Consider the following 27399-nt stretch of genomic DNA (forward strand, 5'->3'; position numbering starts at 1 on the left):
TGTCTGTCAGTTTGAAGAGCCCTCTGTTCTTGGGATTTATCTTCCCTTCTGAATATTGATTTTCACTATCAGGCCTATAGGAACATTGCCTAAAAACATGCTGAGGGTTTTGAATAGATGGCACTCCTTGGGTTTCATTGTACAACAGTTTTTTCAGCTCTCATAAATCTAGTAGCTCTAAATCCTGGAGGTTTTGCCTCTAGCCAGATCAGCCTATTCTTCTAAGACCACCATTGCCATGCGAAGTTGCCAAGCCCTGCTTTGTTGTGCTGCTGTGCACACCTCAAAAGCCCCCTGGGAGAAATGGGATGCACCAACATCACGTGTTTATATCACAGTCCTGATTCAGTGAGTAGTCAGCTTTCTGTCTAATATTTCTGTTAAGTCCTACCAATACCTCAGCCACCAACTCACTCCAGTTTGATGACGGTCCTGGTTACATGTTGAAGACTTTGCTCTGAAAGCATCTGTGGTTGTGGTCTCCTTTGTCTTTGGTTTGTGGTCTCCTTGTCTGGCTCAGTGTTGTATAGCTATGTGTATTCTCTGGGAGGGACAGCGCGTGGGAGCAGGAAGACCTGCCACACCATGGCCAGAACAGATTTAGGACATGGATGGAGAAAGCCCTAACTGCAAACCACTGCTAGCCTCTGAGCAGAGGAATGATGCCCATGCCTCACCTCCTCTTCCAGTTTGATGACCTTGGCTTGAGCGTTGTTCAGGGCCTGGTCGAGGATTTCGATGTGCCTCCGCTGATCCTCGTTGGTGGAGCGCATGGCTGCCAGCTCCATCTCCAGCTTCTCCTTCTCCTTCAAGTGCTCCTTGTCTGGAAGAAAGACAAGAACAAAAACAGCTCCATGAGAACAGCTCACAGGCGCTGGGCCACATGCCAGAGGTAAGCTGCCACCTTCCTAGAAAAGTAAAAACTATGTGAAGCTGCAGCGAGTGGATCCATTACAACATGTGCTGAGACACAACAGTCAAGGAATTTCTGCAGCCAGAGCTCAGCCTCTCGCCGCCCATCCTTATGCAAGCACCAGAGACAGAGACGAGTGGCAGCTCAGGCTGCAGCTGCACTAACAGAGCTTGTGAACCTGTGAACCCTCACTCTTGTCCTTACTGATGAACTCCTAGCATCTTCCCCAGCAACATTTTGGCTTGCACCAGTGACTCCTTCACCCCGCACAATGCCCAGGCACTGCTTGAGGACAGCCTGCATCAAGGACTGGTCGTAGCTGCCAGCTTGCATGTTGCCCTGCTCTAAGGGGCAAGAAACCTCGGTCGGTCACATGCATGCACCAATAAGGAAGAATAAGATAGGGGACATCTAGATGGGCTTTTTCTGTCTGTGCAGGGAAAGAGGAAGCCACAGGAGCTGAGATGTCAACCCTGAGGGGGCCCTGGGTGACTTTCATGTCCTGCATGATCTAAGTATCCAGCATTCAGTGCTGCTCTCCTGTTAAGCACCCTAATGAAGAGCAAGCAGATATCCAGCAGATAACCTCCGTGACAAAAAATTATACCCTTTTTGGATAGGATTTAAAATAACACTTTAAAAAATGGCTAAATTCAGTCAGCTTTGCTCACATTTTTCCTTCATCAATGAACCTCAGGCCCACCATCAACTGCTGGCAAACTGCACGTTGAAAGGCTCAGCGCCATCCATCTCTGCTCTGACAGTGCTGAGGAACCATTTCAGGGAATATGAACATCACAGGCTGGTTGCTGGATCTCCAACGTCAGGCTGCAAACAGTTAATGATGGGAGGAAGCAGGGGATGGAGGTTTCATTCAGTGAAATCTGAGATTTCAAAATCTGGCCTTCGTTTTGGATCACAGCAAAAATAGAACACTTGGAAAGCCTCCAGGAGGGGAAACTTCCTCCAAAAATTAATTTGGCGCCAATTAAACATTATTTTGATTTTTGACTTTCTAAACACAGCAATACAGAATTTATTATTTTTTAAATGAAGGGAAAAGTTGTTCCAAAATCATCCGAATGTGGAAAATCTGTCCCTGACATCTGTCCTCAGTCCCACCTGAGCATGAACACTCAAGGTGTGAGGCCCAGCAGTCACCTCCCCATATAGTCACTGAGGATGGACAGGATGCCTCACATGGCTGAAGCCAGCCCATTTTGGAACTGAACTGCCCCAGAACGGCCTTCTTCTTCCTTAATTATAGATAGAATGAGAATGGCATTAATTTACAACCGACTGGTACACCTCTGCAGTGAAGTGAGATGAATATGAGCTGAGCCATGTGGATCAAGGCACAAGTGGTCCAGGTAACCCCAAACCCACCTGGTCATCTCTCCATTTGTCCTAAAAGGAGGAACACCACCCCACAAAAGCAGACCCTGGCAGCAACACCAGCACATCAGGCTCTGTGGAGCCTGTGAGCGAAGAACAGCAACTGCTGTGTGCTCCACATCGCCAACTGGCACCAGGGCCAGACGAGTATGACGCGGCCTACATCTTCCCACACAGGCCAGGAATTCTAAATCTGACAAGCAGGCCTCTTCCTTCAACACAAATACATTTACTTCAATCCGATTCACCAGCAGAAGCATTAATATCTACTGTATGAAAGTGTAAATCCAGGCAAATTATCAAGCAGCTCCTTTTGTTAGAGGGTGAGGAGGCCAGAAGACGAACACTATTTCAGTCCTGTGGCATTCAGTCGTCTCACGCTGGGACCATGCTTGCTGTGCTTTGGACTTGAAACCTATGTTACATGAGGACTGTGTGTACAAAACCAGGATTTGGGACCTTCACTTTCAAGTTTCATCCAAGAAACTCAGAACACTCGGCTCACCCTGCTGCAGTTAGTTTTCTAGTGCCCCCTAAAAGGAGGACAAGATCATGCTGTAAACAAAATGACTGCTGAACCCGCTAGAAAGCTGGCAAGAAAAAATCACTTAACAGCTCTGAACAATTCTCCATGTCAGCTTTTCCCTGCAAAATGCTGGAGGTATACTTTATAAGCACTTTCCCATATTGCATTAATTTTTAGTAAAGAAGAACTCCATCAAACATACCTTAAATTCTCTTCAAGTATGTACAAGGTATCCTTAAAGTCTAAAAATCCTGTTTTACTGTATTACACTCTGCATATCCCTTCTATTTTGGCATGTGTTTTTTCCCCAGCAGACTCCAGCTAATAACTATTTCCATTTTCTGACAGGCCACTGCCACAACCCATTAATAAGGAATTCCCAAAAGGCTTCTCTGCTGTGGTTTACAGCACAGCTTTCCACCCACTGCCTCCAAGTGTCATACTGAAGACATCACACCTACGCTCGGGCTGGGTAGAAGAAAGAAGAGAAAAAGCAAAGAGCCTGCTAGGGTGCTTCACAAACAGGCATTTTGAGTTGCCAAGCTGGGTAGTTCCACCAAAAATAGACTAATCTTGGCCCTGCTTTAAAGCAGAAACATTAGAATTGGAGAGAGAGATTCAACCTGTGCCACCCCTGCCCTACAATCAGATGTGAGCCCAGCTTTTCACACAGACCCCATGCTTTAACAAAAGGTTTTGATCACATCAGTCATGAAAGAAAAATGAGAAACATGTTTTTGTTTACCTATATCAGTTGAACGCTTGTCCTCAAAGCCACCCATACCTAAATACCTCATTATATCTAAGTATCAACTTATTTGACTAATTATGTGACCATATCAATACATCCCAAGCTGTTTTTCTCCTTGCTGTGATACTGCGAAGTGGTAACACTGACATCTTTTAAACACACTCCTTGTTCCTGCATTATGACCACTGGTGGAAGAAATTATATCAAACGACAGCAGCGAGAGCAGAATGTGCCTGCAGGAGATTTGCTGAAAACAGAAATCACTCCTATACCACGTTCCTTGTGGCATTTCCAACAATTTCTCGTATGCACGTTTGTATTTCTCAATGATCACTCCTCATTCACAGCTGCTAATTCCAAAGGCGCTCTCTGGTGACCAGGCCTTTCTTAAGTAAAACCTGCAGGACTTATTTAGCCTCCCGTCAGTCTTGCAACTCCTGACACAGCAAGCGCGAGGAGGAGCTCTGTCATCTGCCATCCACAGGCATGGCCTTATGTCACAGCAGCTGCTGCCAGACCCCCCTCATCTGGGTGATTCACCAGGATGGGCCGGGGCACCAGAGCTGCCTTTTCTGCTCTTCCAGGTCCAGTCAGGCCTTGGCCAACTGCAGCGGCCTGACATCCCCGGGAGGGTGCCAGGATGGTGAGGCACAGGGCTGAAGCGTGCGATGGGCCCCTCGTATCCTGCCCCTTATCTCGGAACGACCAGCAGAAGGATTATCAAAATCTGAAGTGAGGACAGGGCCTTCTTGCCTGCTCCAAAGACCTTTCAGCTCACGGTTTCCACTCTTCCGCCCAGAGAAGCAGCAAAGCCACCGTCCATCAGTCCCTCTGCCCAAGCCTCTACAGCTCCAGTTTGGTAACAACTGGGCTGGGCCAAGGAAGGCCTGAGGCAGCAAAGCAGAACTGGGAAATGAAGCAGTTCCTTCCATCCTCACTGTCAAGTCCCAGCAAAAACAAACAAACAAACCCCACAACCCTCTCTCCCCCTAGAACAAAAAAAAAGACGATACAAATGGCCTCCCAAGATTTAACAGGCAACGTACATGAAGAAGTCTACCCTGAATGGGAGGGATAACCAAATGCTCCGTCTCAAGAGAGCATTTTTTGAAAAGCGGTAGCACAGTCTCAGTGGGTCACCATTTCTTTTTAGCTCATTCCTCCATCCAAAATGGCTTGGATTAAGCCTCTCTGTACATTCACCCCCATCGCTTCTGTGAAGATCACCTTCCTACTGATCGGGCTGAGCCCTGGCCGTTGTGCACACACCAGGAATGCAGCTCCATTCGTACAGCCTGGGCTCCCTCACTGCAGAAAATGAGACAGCACAGGACTCCCACACACTTCATAAGGAGTAGCTGCATTAACCCCTGTATCCTGGCCAAATGCCAGCAGAGCTCATTACAAGTTACTCCTCCTGCAGTTTTGCTCACAAATGGCACGTTCCTGACAGCTCTTTCGAGTCTTGGCCATGCAAAGACGAAGGAAAGGCTGAGAAGCTGCAGGCCTTTGTGCTCTGAGGAGCTGAAGTCCCTGGGTTAGTTTTCTCACATGGTGATTAATGGGGATTTTGTGCTGGAATTAATCATTATGATGAATTTTAATGTACTTAACAAATGGTTCAGTATGTGCTTAGTTATGGTCACCGACCTACGCAGGGATGCAGAAAGGTTTAAAGTTCTCTCCTCCTCTGTCGGAGAAAGTCACCACATCTCCATCTGCGTGTGCTTTTCCGCACCCTACAGAAGTATCACCAGCAGCTTAAATGTGCTTTGATTTACAGCTTGGGCATTGCCCGTTGCATGTCATGAGGTTCAAGCCAGGGGAGAATTTGACCTTCACAAGTTGAAAACTGAAATTGGATTTCCCACTCACCTTCCTTTTGTAGGGTGGGGGGGAATCATGCAGAACAGATGCATTTTTTAATACAGCACTGTTTCTTCAGGCTCCTGCTCCCTATGCATGTGCCCTTGGCTCTGGGTGCATGAGGGCAGCAGCTCTCCCATCTCCCACATGTGAAGCTCACGGTGGTGAAACGACAGAGCTAGGGCCTCCCTTTCACTTGCCCATGAAACTTACGACTCTGTACTGATTATTTCCTGTCTTAATACCAAATGGCTCTCAGTCTGCCCAAAACACCACTCTCAAAAACATTTACTGTGAGCGTTTTCTTTGGCTGGGTTCATTCGATAGGAATATTTCTTTGTCTGGGATTTTTGGGACAGAGATACATGCACAAGTACTACACAGCATATCGACTGCACGTTCCCATGAAGCGCGAGGCTCTACTAAGACACTATAAAAACTGTCTGCACATCCCCCCTAATGAGTCCAGAGCCATGCAGAGTTAACCCGGATGTGTACAGACTCCAGTCTGCCTCAGACACCTGAGAAAACAGTCCCTTGGAGGAACCCCTGCTCTGACAGAGTGGCTCAAAGTCCAGAAATCCCAGAAAAATACACAAAATTCTCAGACTCCACCAGAACAAATTTTTCCTCTGACACCCTGTATTATAACCTTTCTCTCCGGCCTGTGTCTTTGAAACCATCAGTCTTCCTGACTCTCCCTTTTCACAGCATCTTTGCCTCCTGCCTCTTCTGTTGCTTGTATGGGCCCACACACCTTCATCAGTTGCTGCTTCATGTCTTTTTTTTTTTTAAAAACCTTTTTCACTGACAAAACATCACATAATTACCAAGGAACTAATAGGCTGTGAGTTCTCTAACTGCACCCGACACAACAGAAGCATTTTTCATTCCACACAAATGCCTAGCACTTAATACTTGGAGGCATGCAGCCTGGCTTTGCCTATCCTTATTACAAAGAATAAGAGTTTTTGTCACCTTCTGTCCCCATCTCAGAGCACACGACTACTCTGTGCTGCTGCACTGCTAATGGAGAGAGCTGCCAAGAACTGAGAAGTGATCCCTGCATGCCCTGCCTCACGAGACTTCTTTCAGGGTGTTCTTTCTGTGACTGGAGTTTTACCACAGTACTAATTCTGTATTTGCAGCGTTACCAATGGCAAGTGTTAAAAAACCTCAGAAGTTTTGTCTTTCTGCCTTCATCTCACCATAAGACTGGCTTTAAAATGGTAACATTTAGGAAGCTGCTAATGTTGGAGTCTTTTTATGTAACGTTTGGTTTGGGGGTGTTAAGGGTCATGTTTTCAGGTTGTTTTCCAAAAATTTTCTGAGCCCTCGGAGGAATGTTTGAGGCTGACACCCTGATATCGAGCTCATTCCTGTGTGTGCCAAACCAGTCCAAAGAACATGACTGAAGAGGACCTGCTTTACATGTGCCCACTTTTCTATTCTTGGAAGCACTCTGCATCACATTGGTAACATTGAGCTCTCTGGGCTAGACAGGAAACACTCCAAGTATCCAGCCCGTCTTATGTGACAGGATCTGAAAGGCTATATTTGTTCGCTAGCTGTGAATTGATAGCAGCAATATGCTGAGTGCACAGCACGGAGTTTTACTGCTAGCTGTTTAGCATTAGAAGCACAGTGTGTGTTTATGTGCTGGAAAATAACTTAAATTCTGTCCATCCTGGGGATTTAACTCACCCTTGCAGTTACCATCGCATGTGAACACCGCCAGGCTGCCTCTATATGAAGACAGCAGAGCTCAGTCTGCAATTTGCTCTGTGCAGCTTACCCTGTTTGAACTCTTCCCAAGGAAGACAAGACTTACACAGCAATGCTATTTTCTTAACAGACCAGCCATTTGGATTCACAGCAGTACCTACACTTGCTAATATGGCAAAGCTAACACAGTCAAGGAAAAGATAATTAGATTCTCTTCTGGTTTGCGCACATATGCACCAAACCATCAGCGGTGTTGCTGTGCTGGCATCATCGCCGCAGGTGGGAGCTAGGAGAAGGCTCTCCTGCATTTGGAGAAGCTGGTGGATGTAGCAGGGCTGGTGGCGAGGCACACCGAGTGTTGTTAACACTGTGCTGTTAATGGAGATGGATGGCTCTCCAGCTAACCACTTGCAGTTGGAGCTCATCTTCCAAGAAAGCTCTCGGTGCAATAAATAAAACAGAAGAAATCCGCTGGACACAGGGTTCTGCTTTAATGGGATTTGAGCCCTCAAGGTACTGCACAGCTCCTGGGTGGTCAAGCCAAGCCCTTCTGGAAGCATACTGAAGATGCTCAGGATACACAAGAGGCTACGCGCTGTCACACAGCATCCAGCTGCTCGGGTTTCGGTTTGCCTGGTCACGTGGAGCCACCAGCACATGGTGGGGAAATGCTGTAGTGCTGTGCTCAGTCATTATGGGAGCCTAAAATTTGATAGGAAGGGGTGTTTTTCATAGCAGTAGAAACTACATTTTTTGTCTCAGCAGTCCTTTGTGAAAACGAAGGTCCAGCTCTGCTCTTCTTCTTGCTAATCAACCCATGGCACTGACAACAAGTCATCAGAGGTTGCTCTAGACTTTTCCCAGCCAAGAGAAGAATTTGGCCTCTCTAAAAAACATGTATTTTGAGAGATGATCCCTGCAAGCGACACTTAGCAATTTCAGACAAATATTTATAAAAAAATAAGCTAAGCTGTGTTACCATTAACTCCCACTGCCTATTTCTGGTGCTCAGAGAAAAGAACAGTCTAAACAATCCAGTTTGCAGCTTAAATAAGAGTGTATTATGAATTAGCTGAGTAGAACCAAGCCATAAGGACAATGAAAATTAACAGCAAAGCATTTGCCTCCACTCCAGTACATATATGTGTGTATGTATATATATATATGCACCTTGGAAACAGATTAACACAGTACTCACTCTGAGTGACATAAAGGCCCTCTGTGGACTTATCCTCGTGCCCATCGAAGTCTCTGCTGGCTAGCTGCCTGTTGGCTGTCTCCAGTCGTTCTGCAAAAAACAGGAAATACTTTAAGTATAAATATATGTATATAAAATTGTAGGCCAACCAAGAAAATAAGATATGTGCCAGCAGTGCAGTATAAATAGACTCTGAAGGAGGGCGTTTAAATGGAGGCTGACACATACATAAAAGATGAGACCTTTGACCTCTTCTATGAAGCTGTCATTCAGATGTACAGAAGCTGGAGGAAGAACCTCTGCCATCTGCAGCTAATGTGTCCAAGCAGTTCGTTTCTCATGCTGTCCGAAACGTGCAATGCACTTGCAGTCTGACTTTACCCAGCTTTGCAAGGTGATGGATGCCTTCCCATGGCGGAGTGCAGCCCCTGGTGCTGCCAGATGCTCTGGGGCAAGGCGGCCTCCACCCTGGTGTCACTGATCCTTGGGACTGTCATGGGAAAGGAGCAGTTTCTGCAGCCGGGGATGATTTCCCCTGGGAAGGGCGGCTGTAAGAGGGATGAGACTCCCCTGCCACTAGCCTGCAGGGACACTGTGGGCAGTTTCCCACTGCCACCTGCCTTTGGGTATGCCCCCCACACACACCAAAAAAGAGCAGCCAGCCTCCTCACCTCCTCTTAAAAGTCGGAGGCTGCTTGCAAAGAGCACCTCACTGCACGAAAAGGTACCAATGTGCCCCATCAGGCACCTGGACAGCTAACAGTTACTCCTCCGTTTGCTTTCTCAAAAGGATATACCCTCAATTTCATAGGTTTTTAATACCAAAATAAGATACCCTTTGATACTTGCTACTGGTTTGTGAAGGCACTGAACTTTGAGATATATGGGTTGTATGGCAGCACTCTATATTGCAACTTGCTGTTCATTAGAGCTGGATGCAACTTCAGGGCTGGTGGCCCAGCAGTCAAACTGATATTTGCAAGTCTTAAATGCAAAGGCACCACTTAAAGCTGTCTTTCACATTTTGCCAGAAGGTTTGTTTGCAACCAGGGAAGCGACAGCAGTTTTGTCTTATGCCAGTGAGCAGGGCCTGATTTCTCAAGGAAGTTATCTAAAACGTGTGAAATTAATCCTCTAAAGCCAGCTACCCTGGAGCTTGTGAAAAGTGAAACTTGTGTCAGCTGTGGAAAACAAACAAAGAAACATGCAAACTTAACATACCACGGAGATCCCTGTTGAAATCGTGAAGTCTCCTAATTTCTCCTTCCAGTTTGTTTCTCATCGCTTTGTCCAGAGACTCCCTTTTAGTGGTGGTCTTGACCAGGCCCTCATAAGCTTCTGAAATCCTCTGAATCTCTATTTCAAACTGAAAGGAGAGAGAGCTCCCATGAAAGCCTAGCAGGGAAGTGTCCCATCTGGCATTCACCCGGAGCGTTGCGATGGGGTGTGAGTGTTGGGGCAATGCCTGTGCCCAGTGTCATACCTGGCTCTAAAATGAGAATTTCTACACATCACCAGGAACGTTATAGCCTTGACTCTTACCTCATTTCAGCTTTAAACCATTGTAGTTCACTCCTTTCTTCCCTTGACTGAAGACTGCTCTACACAAGTTCTCTATAACAGGCCAAAACAATTTTGGGGGGTGTTCAATCTTCTTAACATCATCTCCTTGAAACCTGGCAAACTTGCAACTTAAAACCCGAATCCAAAAGACTGACAGGAAGGCAGTCCCAAGCAGGCTTTTGTTGCTCAGGTCAGTCAGATCCAGCTCTTTTAATTAGCTGACTTCGTGTCAGGTATTACAGCTTGGCCAAATCATTGCTGAAGGAATGATCAGCACCAAGGTGGGAATCTGCTCCTGCATGCCTGGCTCTTGTGTTTGTGGAGAAAAGCTCGATACTGTGCATGGGCTGGAAACCCAAGAGATATATATAGCCTCCCACATACCTTTCTAAATCTGGTGCTTTTTGAGCCTCTTGAGTCACGGGTGGGACGGATTCGTGATTTGTGAAGCCAGGGTGCGAGCCCACCTCCACTTGGAGAGGCAGGTCCCTCTCCAGGGCTCATTAAGCTTTGGGTTTAATGTGCCAGCTTCAGCGCTTGCAGAGTACAAGCTCCAGGACCAGGGATGCTGGAGCAGTCACCTTTGCCATTTGTACATTCGTTTCAGCTAACGATTCGCCACAGCTCCAAGACAAGGGTGACATGTTGAACCAGCCATAGCCCATGCTATGACACTTTGTTGGGTGAACTACAAATGATTATTCTGACTTTCCATTTTGCTTTTTCCAAGCAGGACCTCAAGGAAGCCCTGTTACATTTTAGCTAATAACTTCTGGAAAAGTGGGTCCCCAGTCTGCCGAGACACTGCCAGACACCAAGAGTGTTCCCACCACGGGGTCAGCATGCTCAGAGGAGCGCTGCGTAATTCCTAACTGCATCGCTGTAAAGTGTATGCAAAGATTATTTTTTATCCTTTCCTGCACTCAGAATGATTGGCAACGAATTTAATTCCCACCAACAGGAAACCAGTATTACAAATATCATGCACTGGAGAATCTTGGTTTAAAATTCAGCCTGAACATTACTGTCATTCAAAAACAGACGGTAAGTTTTCTTTTTCAAGGAATCATAGAATGGCTTGGGTTGGAAGGGACCTGAAATCCCACCCAGCTCCACCCCCCTGCCATGGGCAGGGACACCTCCCACCAGACCAGGTTGCCCAAAGCCCCGTCCAGCCTGGCCTTGAACACCTCCAGGGATGAGGCATCCACAGCTTCTCTGGGCAGCCTGGGCCAGTAAAGAATTTCCTCCTTATATCTAATCTAAACCTCCCCTCTTTTAGTTTAAAGCCATTACCTGTTATCCTACCATTACACTTCCTGATAAAGAGTCCCTCCTCAGTTCCTCTCCTGTGCTGTTATGTGTATTTTTCCTCATACACGTAACGACACAAGCTCATACAAAGCCTCATCAAAATGTATGATGTATTCCATGAGAAAATCCATTTTGTGTGAATTTTGCAGAATCAGAACATACCTATTAGTTACTCAAATAACAGCATGGCTGCAGTCACTTGATCCTGTTATGGCTTTTTCTTTCTTTTTTCTTTTAGCGTGACCTCAGCTAGCAGAACTTCTCTACCTGTAAGTAATACGGGCTGTATTCAAGCTACCTTGCACCATTCGCCTTGACCATTTATACACACTGAGCTTCAATAACTCTCCCCTTGAAAGGAAGGTTTGGCTCAGCAAAAATCATCTTTAAGGCACTTTCCTGAACCCTTAACTACAGGATCCCGGCCAGACATCGTGCTCAGTTGGGTGCCCCAACATCCTCCTGCACCTCCCTTCTCCCACTGAGCCGTTACTGCAGGAGATGCCTGCAGTGCTCCTACTGCAGCAGAGCAGATTTGCCAACTCGGCAGGGGATTTTCCCAGCCCAGCAGTCCTGCCACACGCTGCTGGTTAATGCAAGGGCTGTGCTCGGCCCGTTCTCTGCTGAGGTACCCACATTTCCCAAAGCACATCACCACGCAAGCCTCCTCCAGCCCAGGAGGCAAAGACTTGCTGCAGGAAAATTAAGAACCTCCATCAGTGATGAACAAAATTAGAGGAGAGTAGAAAAGCAAGAAATTATGCTGATGCTTCTCAGGAGCTCTGGGATTTCCTTTCCCTTCTTCTGCTGGAGGAAATAAATTCAGCCTCTTCTCCCCCTGGTAGCATCTAGAGCTGACCTACTCAAACAGCCCCCACAAAACAGCATGGGAAAGAGCCAGCCCAGCCCAGCAATTAAACTTCAGCAAGGTAACACTGCCCAACAAAAAAAAACAACAGCAAAAAGCCATAATGCTCTACTTTAGCGAAAAACTTAAAATTAAAACGTGCCCTTCCCACCCAGTTCTTTTTAGATAAGAACACCAGACAACACATCAAACAGCACAGGGATTAATTGCTGCCTTGTACCTTTCTGCACAATGTCTGTTCAGACATGACTTAGAATTTGACAACCCTCCGGGTTGATCCGTTCATAGGAATGCCCAGGGAGCAATCTGCGTCAGGCTGATTTTCCCTCTCTAATTTCTTCTCCTAATTCTGTTATGGGAATGAAAGTGCAGGGAGGGTTGCCCTACCTATAAGAACCTTGTTACACACAGATGAGAAAGAAGTACTTCTCACGACCCTTCCACTTCCAACAGCAGGGAAGAGTTTCCACGCCCAACGCATGGAATTTAACTCACTGTTAGGTTTTTAGAGGTGGCATTCAGCTCAAGCTGTGGGAACACAGGAGGACCTGCCCCGTCCATGTGTTCAAACAAAAAAAACCAGCACAGAAATGATAACGTGTATTACGGTTTTGGTTCAGGAAATTTTCCTGAAGAAAGAATGCACTTGAGCATGTGTTTTGCTTTAAGAGTCTGCTTACATTCCCCTGAAGTCAATGGGATTCGAGTCCACGCTCTGTTGACTGAAGTGAGACTTCAGCCCCGTGCCTGAATACCTTTCTGTTGGTGTCTGATGCAATCGACTCGCAGGGCATCCAAGATAAAGAGAGAGCCGTTCCTAAGAGTGTGAAAGGAAAACTGAACATTTTTGGGGCATCGTACCTTTTACTGAACAACGCAGCTTTTGTAAAATTAATAACTGGAATCCTTATTTTTGCCCACAAAGGCCACAGGGAAGTCAGCCTTAAAATTCTTGCAGCCATCTTCACCAATAATGCTGCTGCAGAAATTTCTTAGCTAAGTTTAGGGGATTCTGTGAATAAAACACAGAGGAGGAGGCTGCAAAGATGGCAGTAGCTACAGAACAACAGGTCTTCTTTCTAACCTTTTTGAACCTTCTGGTCACAGATTTTCCCAAAGCTGAGGCTGGGACATGGTCTCTCAGAGCTGCCTCTCCTCCTGTGAAAGGTGGCTCCAAGAACACCCTGACAAAACACAGCACAGGAAAACTGAGCTGCTCTTGAGACTCCTAAATTCAGAGAGACCTGAAGCCTAAGCCCACTTTGGTGGGAAGTCATAAAATGACTTGCTGAGGATGCCTTCCACTCCAGATCACTGATAAATGGGTTGAACAGGACTGGCCTTAGAATTGAGCCCTGGGGACACCACTAGTGACTGGCCACCAGTCAGACGTAGCCTCATCCACTACAACCCCTCTGAGCTCTACCATCAAGCCACTTCATCACCTAGTATAGTGTGAACCTGCTCAAACCACAGCTGGACAATTTGTCCAGAAGGATGCTGTGAGGGATGGTATCAAAGGCCTTACTGAAATCCAGAAAGATGACGTCCACTGTCGTCCCTCCATCCATCAAACAGGAAACTTGATCACAGAAGACCAAATTACTAAGGCAGGACCATATTTCCATGCCTTATAATTGTTTTACTCTGTGTCTGCCTTCCAACAGCACCCAGGATAACTGTTTCCATAACTTTTCCAGACTGAGGTTAGGCTAACAGGTCTGTAGTTCCCTGGGTCTTCTCTTACACCTCTTTTGTAGATACCTATAACATTGGTCAGCTTCCAGTCAGCAGGGACCTCCCTGGACTCCCAAGACCCTTGGTAAAACTCCAGCTATAACGTCTGCTAACTCCTTCAGTACTCTGGGGTGAATCCCATCCAGCTCCATGGACTTATGAACATTCAGCTGATACAACTGGTCCCTGAAAATTTTGGTGACCACACATGGGAAGACACTGCTCCTCCAGTCACGATCCTCCAACTCAGAGGACAAGGCAACCCAAGATCTGTCATTAATATTAAAAACTGAGACAAAAAAGGCATTTCTCCACCTTTTCCTCTCCCTTACTTCTTAGGTGACCATCTTCATCAAGTATCTGTCCAATGTTTTCCTTAGGCCTCTTCTTGCTGTTGACATACTTGAAAAAGCCTTTTTTTGTCGTCTGACACCACAGTGGCCACTGTCAACTCAAGCTGAGCTTTGGCTTTTATGTTTTCTCCCTACAAATGTGAACCGCAGCTCTGTACTCTCTGTGTGAAGCCTGACCTTGCTTCCAGAGTTCATATATTTTCTTAACAAGTTCCAGGAGAAGTTCCCTGTTCAGCCAAGCCAGCCTTCTGCCCCACTTGCTTGACTTGCAGCACAGTGGGATCACCTGCTCCTGGGCTTTTAAAAGGTGGCTCTCGAAAAGCGACCAGCTCTCATGGAGCCCTGAACCCTCTACAGCAGATTCCCAGGGGACACTGCTAACTAGCTCCCTGAGAAGCTTCAAGTTTGCTCTCCTAAAATCCAGGGTGGTAACTCTGATGGCCTTTTTTCTTATTACACCAAACATTTTGAACTCAACTATTTCATTATCACTGTGGCCAAGGCAGTCACCTGCTGTCACATCTACCACAGTGTCTTCTCTATTCCCAAACGTCAGGGCTAGGAGGGCACCCTTCCTCGTTGGCTCACTAAGTACTTGTGACGGAAATTATCTTCAACCAGCTTTAGGGCTTTCCCAGACTTGTTGCAGCAGCTTATATATTGTGTTGCCAGTTTATGTAAATAACTCACACGGCCTCGAGCCCTTGGGACCCAAAGCCAGCAGACCTGGGGAACATCTCTGCACTGACTTCAGTGAGCCCCCAGCATCTCCTTTGTTTAATTTTCCCTTGTCTTTCCTTGTCAATCCAGGCAGTGAATGAGGCATCACCCTTCTCCAATGAAAATGTCCAGTGTGCATACAGAAAAACAAGTGCGGGATCTCTTTGCAAACACGTTTTTGAGTAAAATCTTTACCAAATAGTTCACTCAGCTATGGGGGCAGTGCTTTTTGAACCAAGATATCCAAACATATGTGTCTAAGATCACCTTTTAGAAACTCAGAGCAGTCACCGATGACCTCTATGCCAACCATATTGCCCAAACCTCATCATTTTGGTTGTTCAACCACGTTGCTCAAATCATATCAACCCCATCGCCGACCTTTATGGTTCCAGAGAGAGTGAAGTGCCATGACAGAGGATTGTGTTGAATAAAACAGCTCAGGACAGATGTGGCCGTGCTCTCCAGGTGCTCCTCACATGCAGCTCTGCTGTCTGTGCAGGACTTGGCTGCCCTGGGGAGTAGACCCTGCTCGCACAGGGCTTCTGGGGCATACTCATGAGAAGCTGGCACTGAAGGATGGAAGGGGAAAGTCCCCATTTGAAGAAAACTCCATGGGCTGCCCCATTGTACCTTAAAGGCAGAGGAGCCCATGGGTCTTGGGGCATGGGATTACACTTTTGGGAGACCACCAAGGAGAGGCAATGGTTAGACACGACCCATTGGTACGTCCCCAATGCAGACATGACTGAGAACATCTTGAGGGACCCAAATGCAGGAGCACTGAGCCCAGACCCCATCCCCACCCCTCCACGTACCTTCTGCAGCTTGTCTGCCTTCTCGTAGTACCCCTCCAGCTCCTGCCGCAGCACATGGTTCTCCTCAGAGAGCATCTCCACCATCTGCTGCGCCCGCTCCACGATGGCGAAGGCGTCGGGCGTCAGCTGTGGGCCCAGCGGCGCGGGTGGCTGGGCAGGAGCTCCCAAGGAGCCCGGGAGCAGAGGGCCGGCGGTGGAGGAGGCCTGCGAGGACATGGGGCTGTGCTGCTGGGCCGGCGGCGGCGCTGGGAAGGGCGGCTGGCATTGTCGGCTGCGGGGAAGCACAGGCAGGGGAGGCGTTAGAGCCACGCAGCCTCAAAATGCACGCGGGGGCTTCAGCGTGGTTTATTGATAGGGTTATAACTGTACGGGCGTGATTCTGGCCTTTGGTCGCTCCTAAATACCAACAATCGCGGCGGGGATGGGGGAAATTGTCTCATCGCCTGCTCCTGACAGTGATGTATACAGCTGGCACGGAGGGATAAAGGAAGCATTGAGTGGAAAGCGGCATTTTTGCCTAGGTGCACAGCTAATATTTCAGCGCTCGGGCAGCCTCTCCCTGCCCCCGCCTCGCCGCAAACCCCACCGCTGACGGACGGACGGATGGGACTGCAGCACAAGGGGCGCCTTACTCACCCTTCGAAAACCGAGCCGAGGGGCTGAGCAGCCGAATTCAGAGGCGAAAGGAAGTGATGTGAGCGGAGCCGCGTCCCCGCGCGGCGTTAGCAAGCGGCTGAGGGAAGGGCTGCCGCCGAGCTGCTGGAAGCACAGCCCCGATCAGTCACCACGGGCAATGAAAGCCATCTTCCAGGGCAAGACCTCGTCGTGTCACTCCACGGCTAGCAGCATCCATCACCCACCAACCTTGTAGCAGGGAAGAGCAGGAGGGGGCACCCCCACGGGGCAGAGGCTGAGCTACCCCTTAGCCTAGATGCCCCAAAATCTACACCACGCTTGTTCAAGTGGCTGAGCCACACCGGGCATCAGGCTCAGAGCAGGGGACAGAGCCCAGTTTGGCTGGAAAACTAGCTGGACTTCCCCGCTTGCTCTTCCCCACCATCAACCAAGCATTTTCCAAAAAGTATATTTTAGCTTAACGACCAGCTGTTAGGCTTGCTGTAGCCCCCGCTGCCTTTTTTCTGTACCCCGCACAAGGCAGGAGATCTCACAAATGGATGCATTTGCACCATTTGGCCTCGCAGATCCATGAATGCTGTTTTTCAGGCAGACAATTTTGCGCCATATAAATACATAATAAACATGATGACTTGTCTACACGGCTCCTCAAAGTGGGGTTTTCAAAGACTCTCAGCGCTGGCCTAATTCTACTGCCAACGACAACAACCTGTCACTGCCTGCCGTGCCGGCAGAACAAGATGAAAAGCCAACAGGCTTTTTAAAAACCCGCCCTAAAAGGTGACAGATTGGGAAAACCTTCGCTGAGCTCATTTTGGGCTCACGATGGCTTTTACCTGCTCCTAGGGCTGTGCCTCCCCTGGTTAAATGAAACACCCAGGGCAGTCGGAGCACAGGAGAGAGCCGTGCCCTGAAGACAGCTCCCGGGGCCAGGGGGGTTTGCTCTCAGCCCCCGCCATAGGTGCAGCCTTAGACTTAGGGGCTAAATTTCGACAGAAAGCGGGTAAAGCTTTCCCGAGGACAGTAAGTCAGGGAGGTGTTGTTTGACGCTTTACATATGGCCAACGAAACGTGCAGTGATTAAGAAACATTGCAAAGCTTTATCTGTGGTTGCTGGTGACAGCTCTGCCCATGCTGGCCCTGCTCGCCCACCCTGTGCTGCAGCACAAAACACAGCAGCAATGCAAAAACACGGAAAACAGGGGAAGGAAAAAGGCAGCAGCTCCTCCAAAACGCCCCCCGCTGAACGCCGAGCTGCCTGGAGCCGAGCAGCATCCCGCGCTGCGAGGGGAGAGGACGCCACGGCAGCTCTTTTTTCCGTACCCACTGCAGAGCTTTGCAGGGGTGCTTGACGCTGCCTGAGCGTGGAGGGGGGCACGGCAGGGGGAGCGTACCGTGTCGGTTGGTGTGCCAGGCTGCCCTGCTTGCTTGCGTTTGTCATCAGCCCCAGCGCCAGAAAGGAAAGGAGTGTGCAGAGCCCTTCCCACGCTGACTTCCTGGCTGCCGTAGCCGCATGCAGCGGCCTTCCGACGGTGCTCAGCAAAGCCCCGGCTGCAAAAGGAAGCAAGCCCCAACTTCCCCTGAAACGTCCTCAAAGTGAAGGGTCCGAGGCAGCTGCAGCTGGGCACTGGCACTAGGTTAAGACATCGGTCCCTGCTCACCCACCTTTGACTCCATGCCCTGTGCACCCTCCTTCAGGTGTTTACAGACACTGATGCCCCTGGGCCTCCTCTTCTCCAGGCTGAGCAGCCCCAGCTCTCAGCCTCTCCTCACAGCAGAGGTGCTCCAGGCCCTTCATTACCTCATGACCCTTCCCTGGACCCTTTCTAGCATGCCCAGATCTCTCCTGTACTGGGGGGCCCAGAACTGGACCCAGCACTCCAGGTGTGGCCTCACCAGTGTTGAATAGAGGGGAGGATCACCTCCCTCAGCCTGCTGGAAATGCTTTGGACCACGTAACACAGCCCAGAAGACCACTAGCCTTCTTAGTGCCAAGGGCACATTGATGGCTCATGTTCAGCTTGGTGTCTACCAGGACCCCCAGGTCTTTTTCTGCAGAGCTGGGTGGACATCAGCATATGCCGGGCCATTTTGCTGCTGCCATCGCTGCTGGGGACCATAACGCAGGGACAGGCCCTGGCAGAGACAGGCAGTGACTTCTCCAAAGGAGCTGCATCGACAGAATAACTGCTTGTGGCTGAAGTACCCGTGTGGAAACAGACCCGGAGATGGGCAACAGACCAGCATCTGATTCAGGTGCTGAGCGCTGAGAGCATTTTAATCCAGGGAAATCCCCCACAAACTCAAGCTGCTCAGAGCACAGGAGGCTGACAGCGCTGAGGCCACCAGGAAGACGCAGCCCAGCACGGGAGCCATGAGGACCGTGTCAGTGTAGCTGCTTGGCTCCGCTCCCCTTTGTATTCCCAAGTTTGCAACTGGGAAACTCGAAGCATTCATCTCCCCGTTACAAAAAAAGTCCCGAGAGAAGTCAGCGAGGTTCAAACCCTGGCAGCACCGCTTCGTGGAGCCCACAAGCACGCCGAGACCGTGCACGGTCCCCTCCAGCGTCACCGCTGCCGTGTGCTGCTGGGACTGGGGGGTCACACTGAGCTGGGGGCTTGTTTTACCCTCCTGAGACCGAAACCATCGGCCTGCTGAGGTCATCCAAGCCAGCGAGCCCAGCAAGCCCCGTGCTGAGCTGCTCTGCAAATGGCAACGACAGCCTGCTGCAGGCACGGCTGTCAAACCATCCTCCGAGTGCCCTCCTCTTTCTGGTGCCTAAAACCCCGCGAGGGACCCCGCACTCCTCGAGGGACCGGGATGTTGTTTTGCTTGAGAAACGGCGCAATGAAGAACGTCACGAGCGGCGGAGCAAGGGATGTCACTTGCGATGCAAGAGGTGCTCCAGACGTGTGCAAAGGCAGACAAGCACGCTGCACCTCCTCGGCATAGCTGACAGCCATACATGAGCATGCACTTACGTGTTTTACCATGACAAATAACCCAGCTGAATGTGAGTGAGTTTGTCCTAAACAAAATAAAAGACAGGTATTTTTTATGCAGGTAAAAGCCCTGCTGTCTGGACACAGTAATACTGCTCCAAAGACAGGCATTTCCTACAGATACAGGTTTTCTCACTTCTTTATGGGAGCAGCTTTGAGCAATATAACACATTTATAAATTGATCTCTGAAACTAAACTGGGGGAGATGAAGCATTTTCCTCTTTTCATTACGCAGCAGTGCAACTTCCTGTTGTAGATACACCCTTTGACTGCTTGCTGGAACTCTTGACACTGTACTTTTGGAAAATCTCATCCTCCCATCAGTTCGACCTTTTCACATGTTTCAGTCTGTTTAGCTTTATACTAAAGAGGGAGGAGAGGTGCCCAGGATCTCCCTTTTCTTGAATTGTGAATTGTCCATCAAGCTATAAAAGACTTACACACTGTAGCAGCAGCCAGGCACCAGCATCCTTATAGCTGGGGCCACAGGATAGGTTCTCCAAAGCGTTTTCCACCTTGGAAACCAGCACAAAGGACACTGCTCCTTCTGAAGCACTGCAGTTCAATGGGCATTAACCGTTTCTGTCTTTCACAGAATCACAGAATGGTTTGGGTTGGAATGGAGCTTAAAGCCCACCCAGCTCCACCCCCCTGCCATGGGCAGGGACACCTCCCACCACACCAGGTTGCCCAAAGCCCCGTCCAGCCTGGCCTTGAACACCTCCAGGGATGGGGCATCCACAGCTTCTCTGGACAGCCTGGGCCAGGGCCTCACCACCCTCTGAGGGGATTTTCCTCCTTATATCCAATGTAAATGTCCCCTCTTTTAGTTTAAAGCCATTCCCCCTTGTCCTATCACCGCACCCCCTGACAAAGAGTCCCTCCCCAGCTTTCCTGTAGCCCCCTTTAGGTACTGGCAGGCCGCTGTAAGGTCTCCCCGGAGCCTTCTCTTCTCCAGGCTGAACAACCCCAACTCCCTCAGCCTGCCTTCACAGGAGAGGTGCTCCAGCCCCTTGGTCATCCTCATGGCCTCCTCTGGACCCTTTCTAACAGCCCCACATCCTTCCTGTGCTGGGGTCCTGGACGCAGCACTCCAGGTGGGGCCTCACAAGGGCTGAGCAGAGGGGCACAATCCCCTCCCTCCAACCGCTGGCTACTCCTCTGTTGATGCAGCCCAGGATGCAGTCGGCCTTCTGGGCTGCAAGTATGCACTGCTGGGTCACGTTAAGCTTTTCGTCCACCAGAACCCCCAAGTCCTTCTCCACAGGGCTGCTCTCAATGAGTACTCCCCCAGCTCTCATCTAAGGGTTCAGGGAAACAAGAGACGTGAGAAGCCTGACTATCAGTGAAGACAGAAGCAAAGAAGTTGTTGAGTACCTCAGCCTTCTCCATGTCTGTTGTTACCAGTTCTCCCTTCTCATCCATCAGAGGGGACACTCTCCTTGGCCTTTCTTTGCCAAGGAATGTACCCATAGAATCCCTTCCTGTTATTCTTTGCCTCTTGCCAAGCTCAGTTCGATCTGTGCCTTGGCTTTCCTGATCCCATCCCTGCACATCCAGACAGCATCCCTGTGCTCTTCCCAGGCCATGTCCCTGCTTCCACCGCCTGTGCATTTCCTTCTTGTGCCTCAATTTGACCAGCAGGTCCTTGCTCAGCCATCCTGGTTGTCTGCCCTCCCTGACTGCTTTCTTATCATGGGGATGGAGATTAAATATTCATTTAATCTGCCCCGATTTAATTATGACTTAACCAACTGTAAAATCTCTGAGTGTATATATCCCATAAAATCAACACAGCGAGTCATGTTAACAAATCATCATCTGTAGGAATAGGAGAATTAAAACATCGGCTTTGTTCACATCCAAGCTCTCATGTAAAAACTCCAGAGAAACAAAGCAATCGGGATTATCCTGAGCTCCTTTGGACTTAGTAAAGAATGACATTCTCAGAATGCTTCTACTGTATTTTAAGCATCGATCTTACTCTGCACTAGAGCAGGTTAAAATCTTCCAGCCAACCACATTTTCATCAAAAATTGTTCTTCTTAAAAGCACACAACTGTGGAACAGTATGAGTTTGGACTATTTCTGCAACACTACTGCAGCATTTGTATTGAGAACGTATTTTTTCTTGACGTGATTCTAGAAATAGGGCTCCCATATACTTCTGCAATGCAATACAAAAAATGAAAAAATGCAGGAAATCAGTTTTTAGAATATAGAGAGACACAGATATAGAGAGAGCTTTTCAAGGGCTATCATGCTAGGCTCGCTATACTGCACTCTCTCTCTCTTAAATGATATATGGATTTGCAGTATATAGAACTTGCTATGGATAGCTTGCAATACGCTGTCTTCAGCAGAATACTTGGCCACGGACCTCACTTTCATAAGAAATCCCACAGAATTCAGCACGGCCATCCACAACCCTAAATTCAGGCACGGTCTTAATGCACCTGTTGGACTGGAACCCCTGGGAGAAAGAATGATCAACACAAAGGAATATCGAGGGCAATCTGTAGCTGTATGCAGGAGTAAGAAGCCAATTAATGATGGAGTCCACTTGCTGTTGACTACCAGGAAGCTGTAAATACAGAAGAGCTATTGCTCGACAAAGCAGGGCAGCATTAAGAAGTAATGAAACTAAAATCCCTGTAAATATTCTGGAAAGTCTACCTTTGCACTGGTGCGGATACAGGTCAGCTCTCTATGCAGGGACAGAGAGCAGCCAGTTGAGTAAGGACTCTGGTTGCAACATACCACGACATTTACATTCATAATTAAAATGCCCTCCTCTAATCTCTTTAGCTTATCTTTCTCTGCATGCTTTGCCTTCCTCTGCCTCCAGGGCAGACTGGCCGGTTTTATCTCTGAAAGGCTCTCCCAAAGGACTTCATCTCCCAGCTTCACGTGTCTGCTGGGGATGCTGTACCTGAGTCAGAGAAACCAGCATCACTGGGGTGAAGTTCTTTGCAATTACCTTAAGTTTCAGCCTTACAATGAGAGCAGAAAGTGCAAGAAAGGTGCTTATTGCTGCCCATCGGCTGGGAGCCTTGAGCCTGGATGCTAATTTCAGAGACAGGCATCCCCCTGAGTTCCAGTATGATTTCTGCAGCCTGAAGAAGCCTTTAAATGCTGTTCTTTGTATCTGTGGGTAACATGGAAGAATCAGTGATGTCAATATATGGGAAAAGGGCAGGATCCCGGAGAAGTCGGTAAGCCCAGTCTGCTGGGCACGGTGCAAGGAAACACAGTTGTATGCCTATTATTAAATGCTGATACAGCCAGAAATGAGAGAAAACCTTCAGTAGCCAAGACATAGCCCTCGTAGTATTCCCTGCTTTATGGGAAAAGCAACAGCCTAACACCTTGCAAACACAAAGGTTTATTTCAAACCCATTTTTGCACACTTGGACTCACCCTTCCAGAACTCACCCTTTTGTTAGTGATGTTTATTAATGCTGGCAGGACTTGGTCCAACTACTTTGTGATTACATTACAAGTTGCAGGGGAAAATTATCTGAAAAAGGCATACTGTATTAAACATAACCTCCATAGTTAAGAGAGGGAGGGGATATATTTCTTCACAGGGAGCTACACACAGAATATTCGTTATAAGGACAGCCGATCTTCAGCAGAGGAAAAGGTGTGCTCCCCAGCTGTGCCCTCCTAGAAGAAACAACTGGGATGATAACACAGAAGGAGAAAGAGAAGTGACATTGGCACCACTGAAGCTGTTGGAACAGCTTCATTTTTCTTTTGTTCATTTTAATGAAAGACAGACTGGGCCGGGGGATGATACAAATCTCTTCTGCAGTGACTGGTGCCACAACCTCCATCAGCCTCGGGGACGTGATGCAACGCTCCAGCCTTCCTTACAGCTGCCAGCATCCACGTCAGCTGGCGGCGCTGCCTGCGAGCCACGCTCCTGCTTACGCCAACCTCGCCGAGAAACATCAGGACACGTCAGCCTGGGTGCCTGACGCTGATGCCCGCCCCAGGGACATCCATCAGCCTTCCCGGGGTGTCTCCGGGAGAAAAAGGACCTCCTTGTAGTCCCCTGGGTGGCTGCAGACGTGTGGTTGAATGAGTAAATGTAGACAGGTTGTCTGAAAACAGCAGCGGCGTGGGGGAGTTAAGGCACAAATAACCAGAGAAGCCGCAGACTATGCTAGCAGTTAAATATAGGTTTGCAGATCGAGGCCGGGGGAAATTTTCTGAGGCACATAAAAAACTGGCCTGGCTTTAAAACAGCCTAAATCCATCCTTCGGTTTCGTGCCATCTTTTAAACACGCGGATTAAATCAGAATTAAAAGGTGACCGCACGAAAGACTTGTGCACGTCGCCCCTCGCCAAGCAGCGGTGTTTCCAGTTCAAGGCTTCGTTCACATCATGCACACTTTTTATTAACTGGGTGAGGAAATCATTCCGCATAAAAGACACCAGGATCTGACTAGGGACACAGGGAGCAATGAAAAGGATTCATTGCTCACATTGAGTGATCTGGATCACTGCTTAAACGGGGCACAAAGAAACAATATGTGCTTGAACAGGTCCAAAGAGAAGTCCTTCCCCCGAGGGATAAATACAGCAGGCTACAGTAAGGGGTAGGAATCCCTGTCCTGGGACTACCCTCACACATCTGAATGGGTAACGAGGTGGACGGCGAGCTCCCAGGGTGCCGACGTCTGACATGGAAAGCGTTCATGAGATCCATAAACAAGGGCCATGGAGTTGCATTGCAGAGGTGATGTTACGTCTGATTTGCCTTGCGTCTCGTTCAGCTTTCCACAAGGAAAAAAGTTCTTTTTTTTCCCCCCTCTCAACAGCGAAATAATTAAGGGGCTCCAGGCTCCGTCTGTTTAATGCATTAAAGAACTGACAGCATGGGGCTCCTCGCTGTATCCGAGGGAGATATTGCAAAATCCAAACTGGTAACTAGAAAATACAGGCTGAGACGGAGATGCAGATCTGTGCCAGAGATGGCAGCGAGCGAGTGGAACAAGCCTGTAAAGGCCGTGATGGATTCTCCAGCTGGAGAATGTTATAACCATCAGGACTGAATGTTTTGCAAACTGCAGTTAATTCACGGTGTCATGCCACCAAATTAGGTTATTTCAAAGCCCTTTTACCTGACAAGCTCCGAGTCTCTGAACATGCATCTCAGGAAAGTTAGCAGGCACCGTTAAGGAACAGCTGCGCTCTAGAAGCTAGCATCTAGGAAAGGAAAAGTTGAATTTTTTTTATTTTTTTTTTAAAGATTATTACACCTGGCCAGCCTAAGGCATTCACAAGTTGTGAGTCAGTGCCCAAGGCACCACGCAGCCGATTGAAAAATATGCGTATTTTACAACAAGAATAAATATCGCTTCATTTTTATTTGCCTTCTGTCTTTTTGGACTTTTAAGCTCCAGGCTTCAAGCTCTGCTCTACAATCGTGATGTCCATAAAGTAGAGGTCACTGAGCCTAATTTATGCAAATACACTGATTACTGTATAACTGTAAGAGGTGTTCAGGATAATACCGGATATTTTGATATAGGATAGTTCATTTGGAAGGGACCTTCGAAGATCATCTAGTCCAACCGCACCACTGATATTTGCAGTATCAAATCCTCCCTCCTGAACTGGTATTTACAGAAAAGATGTGAGATTTCACCACCATGATTATTAAAGGCACTCTTCCCTTTTAAAGCCAGCCACATTGGAAAGGGGGGAAAAAAAATGTTAGGCAGCAGCTGCAGTTATTCCATCTCCTTCAACAGCTACCTGCCAACATCTGTGGGTTTCCAGTCACAGTTCCCTCACCACACACGGACCAGAGGGAGGAGAGGGGGATCAGTGACTCTACAGGCCTTTTTCATCCCTGATATCTGTGGGCACTCCCTGCAGACCAATGCAGCTTTGTGCTTCTCCCCTCTCTTTTCTGGAATGCAGAAGCCTTTTGCGCAGTCCCTCCTCCCCAGAGGGTGCCAGGACGGATGGGCTGGGGAACAGACACCGGCCAGGACAGAGGAGAGGAGATGCCGGTGCTATGAGATTCCCACAGGACCCCAGGCAAAGCTCCATTTCCATTAGGCTCCTTCCCAGGCCCTCCCACAGAGATGAAAGCTGGAATTTCTCACCTTGGTTCCCCTACCAGAAAAAAAAAAACAGCATCTCCAGACCCTACCCCTTTTGTCACCCAAACATTCCTGGATACCAGGGCTGTAAGGAGACCCTGCAGCCCAGGGGGACAGATAGGAGCTGGTGTATAGCAGGGGGGGAAAGAAACCAAACCAGTTCACACCAGTTAAATCTGGGTAATGCCATCAGAGAAGATTTCAGTATGGGCAAGCATTTGCTGGAAAAGGCTGTGATGACCCAAGATGAGGATGAGGACCAGCACGTAGCCAAGAGGCTCGCCGTCACACGTTTCCTGTGCAGCCAAACACACTTTGCAGTGGCACAAGACGCACAGAACGCAAGTATGAATCCAAAGCTGTCTCTAATGAGCTGTGGCCCATGAATGAATAATTTCAGTCTGCACGCTAGCGACTGTCCTGCTGGTGCTGATTACTGCCTAGGACGTAGCCAGCAGGAGCACATCCCCCAAAAAACAGGCAGGGTGTGCCAGGAGCTTGGAGAGCGCGAAGACCCCAGGTGTGTACCAGGACACGGAGCAGCCCCAGAGAGACCGACCGTGTGCTGGAGGTGGAATCGAGCACACAGGGGAGGCAGAATCCCCTCTGCGGTGTCATTTGGGGGTCAAACCGTGCTGCCTTACCAGGAACGAGCATAACCACTGTCAGGAGCTGCAGGCTTTGTCCCTGGTGCCGGGGTCATCCTGCAGAGCTGGGGCTGGGCATAGAAAACCTCAGCACACCACGGGATTTCTCAGCATTGCCCTTGCTGACCAGGCACCTGGGACAGGTTTGGACACTGGCCCCAAAGGATTTCTTACTGGACACCGGTGCCAATTCCCAGTCAGCTGCAGAAGTTAGCGCAGCGCCCAGCTCTGCTCGTTTGCATGGACTCAGCAGAACTGCTTATTGAATCAGCATCTTCCAAAAGCGATAAACTCCAACCAGTTCCTTTTATGTGTGGATGAACGCGGTGCTGGAGATGTTTGTTAGCGCAACCAACAGCTGCTGGAGCCCTGCTCAGGCTTCCTGAGAGCACAGCCTCAACTTGACCCCGCTGCGCTCGAGTTCATATAGCTGTTTCTTCGCATAAACAGAGATTTTCGCTTAGCTCTTTAAAATATCATCTTGCTCTGAAAAATTACAGAGACTCCACACAGGCAAGGCTGGTAAGCAAAACACATCTCACTGGGGTTAGGCCAGCAGCGCTCTCTGCTCAGAGGGATAGCGAGAGTCCTATCCTTGTCACAACTTGCAACATTTACCAAAGCCATGCTCTGAATTCATCCCTGTTTTGAAGCAAAGGCAAAACTTTTTCAAACACTAGAAGTAGAGCATCCACTCCCTGGTTTTATGCCGTAAGAACTTCATAAAGGGAGCAGGGGGGCAGCTGCACCATCATTTCTCTGCAGCAAAACAAGTGCACGCACCAAGTTACACACCGAGTCAAAACCTTGGGGCATTTTGGGGTCAATGAAGACCTAATTAAGCAACTCCCCAAACGAAAACCACATTCACACAAGACAGCTCCAGCCGTCCAAAACCAGCAAGGCTGGCAAAACGCTGCCCAAGAGGTCAAAGAGCGGGTGGGGTGAAACACAGAGACGTTTGCATTTAGGGAGAGCGAGGAAAGCAGGTTAACGTGGCCGTGCCGTGGACAGACGGACAGAGGAAGCCATATAACCCCACGGGCCTGCCTCTGCCTGCAGCCCCGAGCAAGCGAAAGCACCCAGGCGGTGCGGTGCTGGCAGGAGCCGTGCGGCTCTCAGCAATCAGCTCACAGGAAATAAACACTCCGGATTATTTTTAATGCGCTTGGAATAAAACCACCCTCACGCAGAGGCCCAGCACGAGGGGCCAAGTACCATAAAAGTCTCATGTAAGCTTTGT

General features: G+C 48.8%; 1 protein-coding gene across 3 annotated transcripts in view; it reads right to left on the reverse strand.

Moving 5' to 3' along the window:
• Positions 1 to 27399, reverse strand: part of AMOTL1 (angiomotin like 1) — a 75206-nt gene that overhangs the window by 18205 nt on the left and 29602 nt on the right. For all 3 annotated transcript variants that reach the window (XM_035542458.2, XM_050713375.1, XM_035542457.2), the window contains 4 exons: positions 15748 to 16018; positions 9596 to 9740; positions 8375 to 8464; positions 678 to 823 (listed from right to left, as the gene is read on the reverse strand). In XM_035542458.2, the coding sequence (XP_035398351.1) occupies positions 678 to 823; positions 8375 to 8464; positions 9596 to 9740; positions 15748 to 16018 (652 nt within the window). The remainder of the gene's footprint in view (positions 1 to 677; positions 824 to 8374; positions 8465 to 9595; positions 9741 to 15747; positions 16019 to 27399) is intronic.

Source organism: Cygnus atratus, chromosome 1 (assembly GCF_013377495.2).
Source record: "Cygnus atratus isolate AKBS03 ecotype Queensland, Australia chromosome 1, CAtr_DNAZoo_HiC_assembly, whole genome shotgun sequence".
NCBI lineage: Eukaryota > Metazoa > Chordata > Aves > Anseriformes > Anatidae > Cygnus > Cygnus atratus.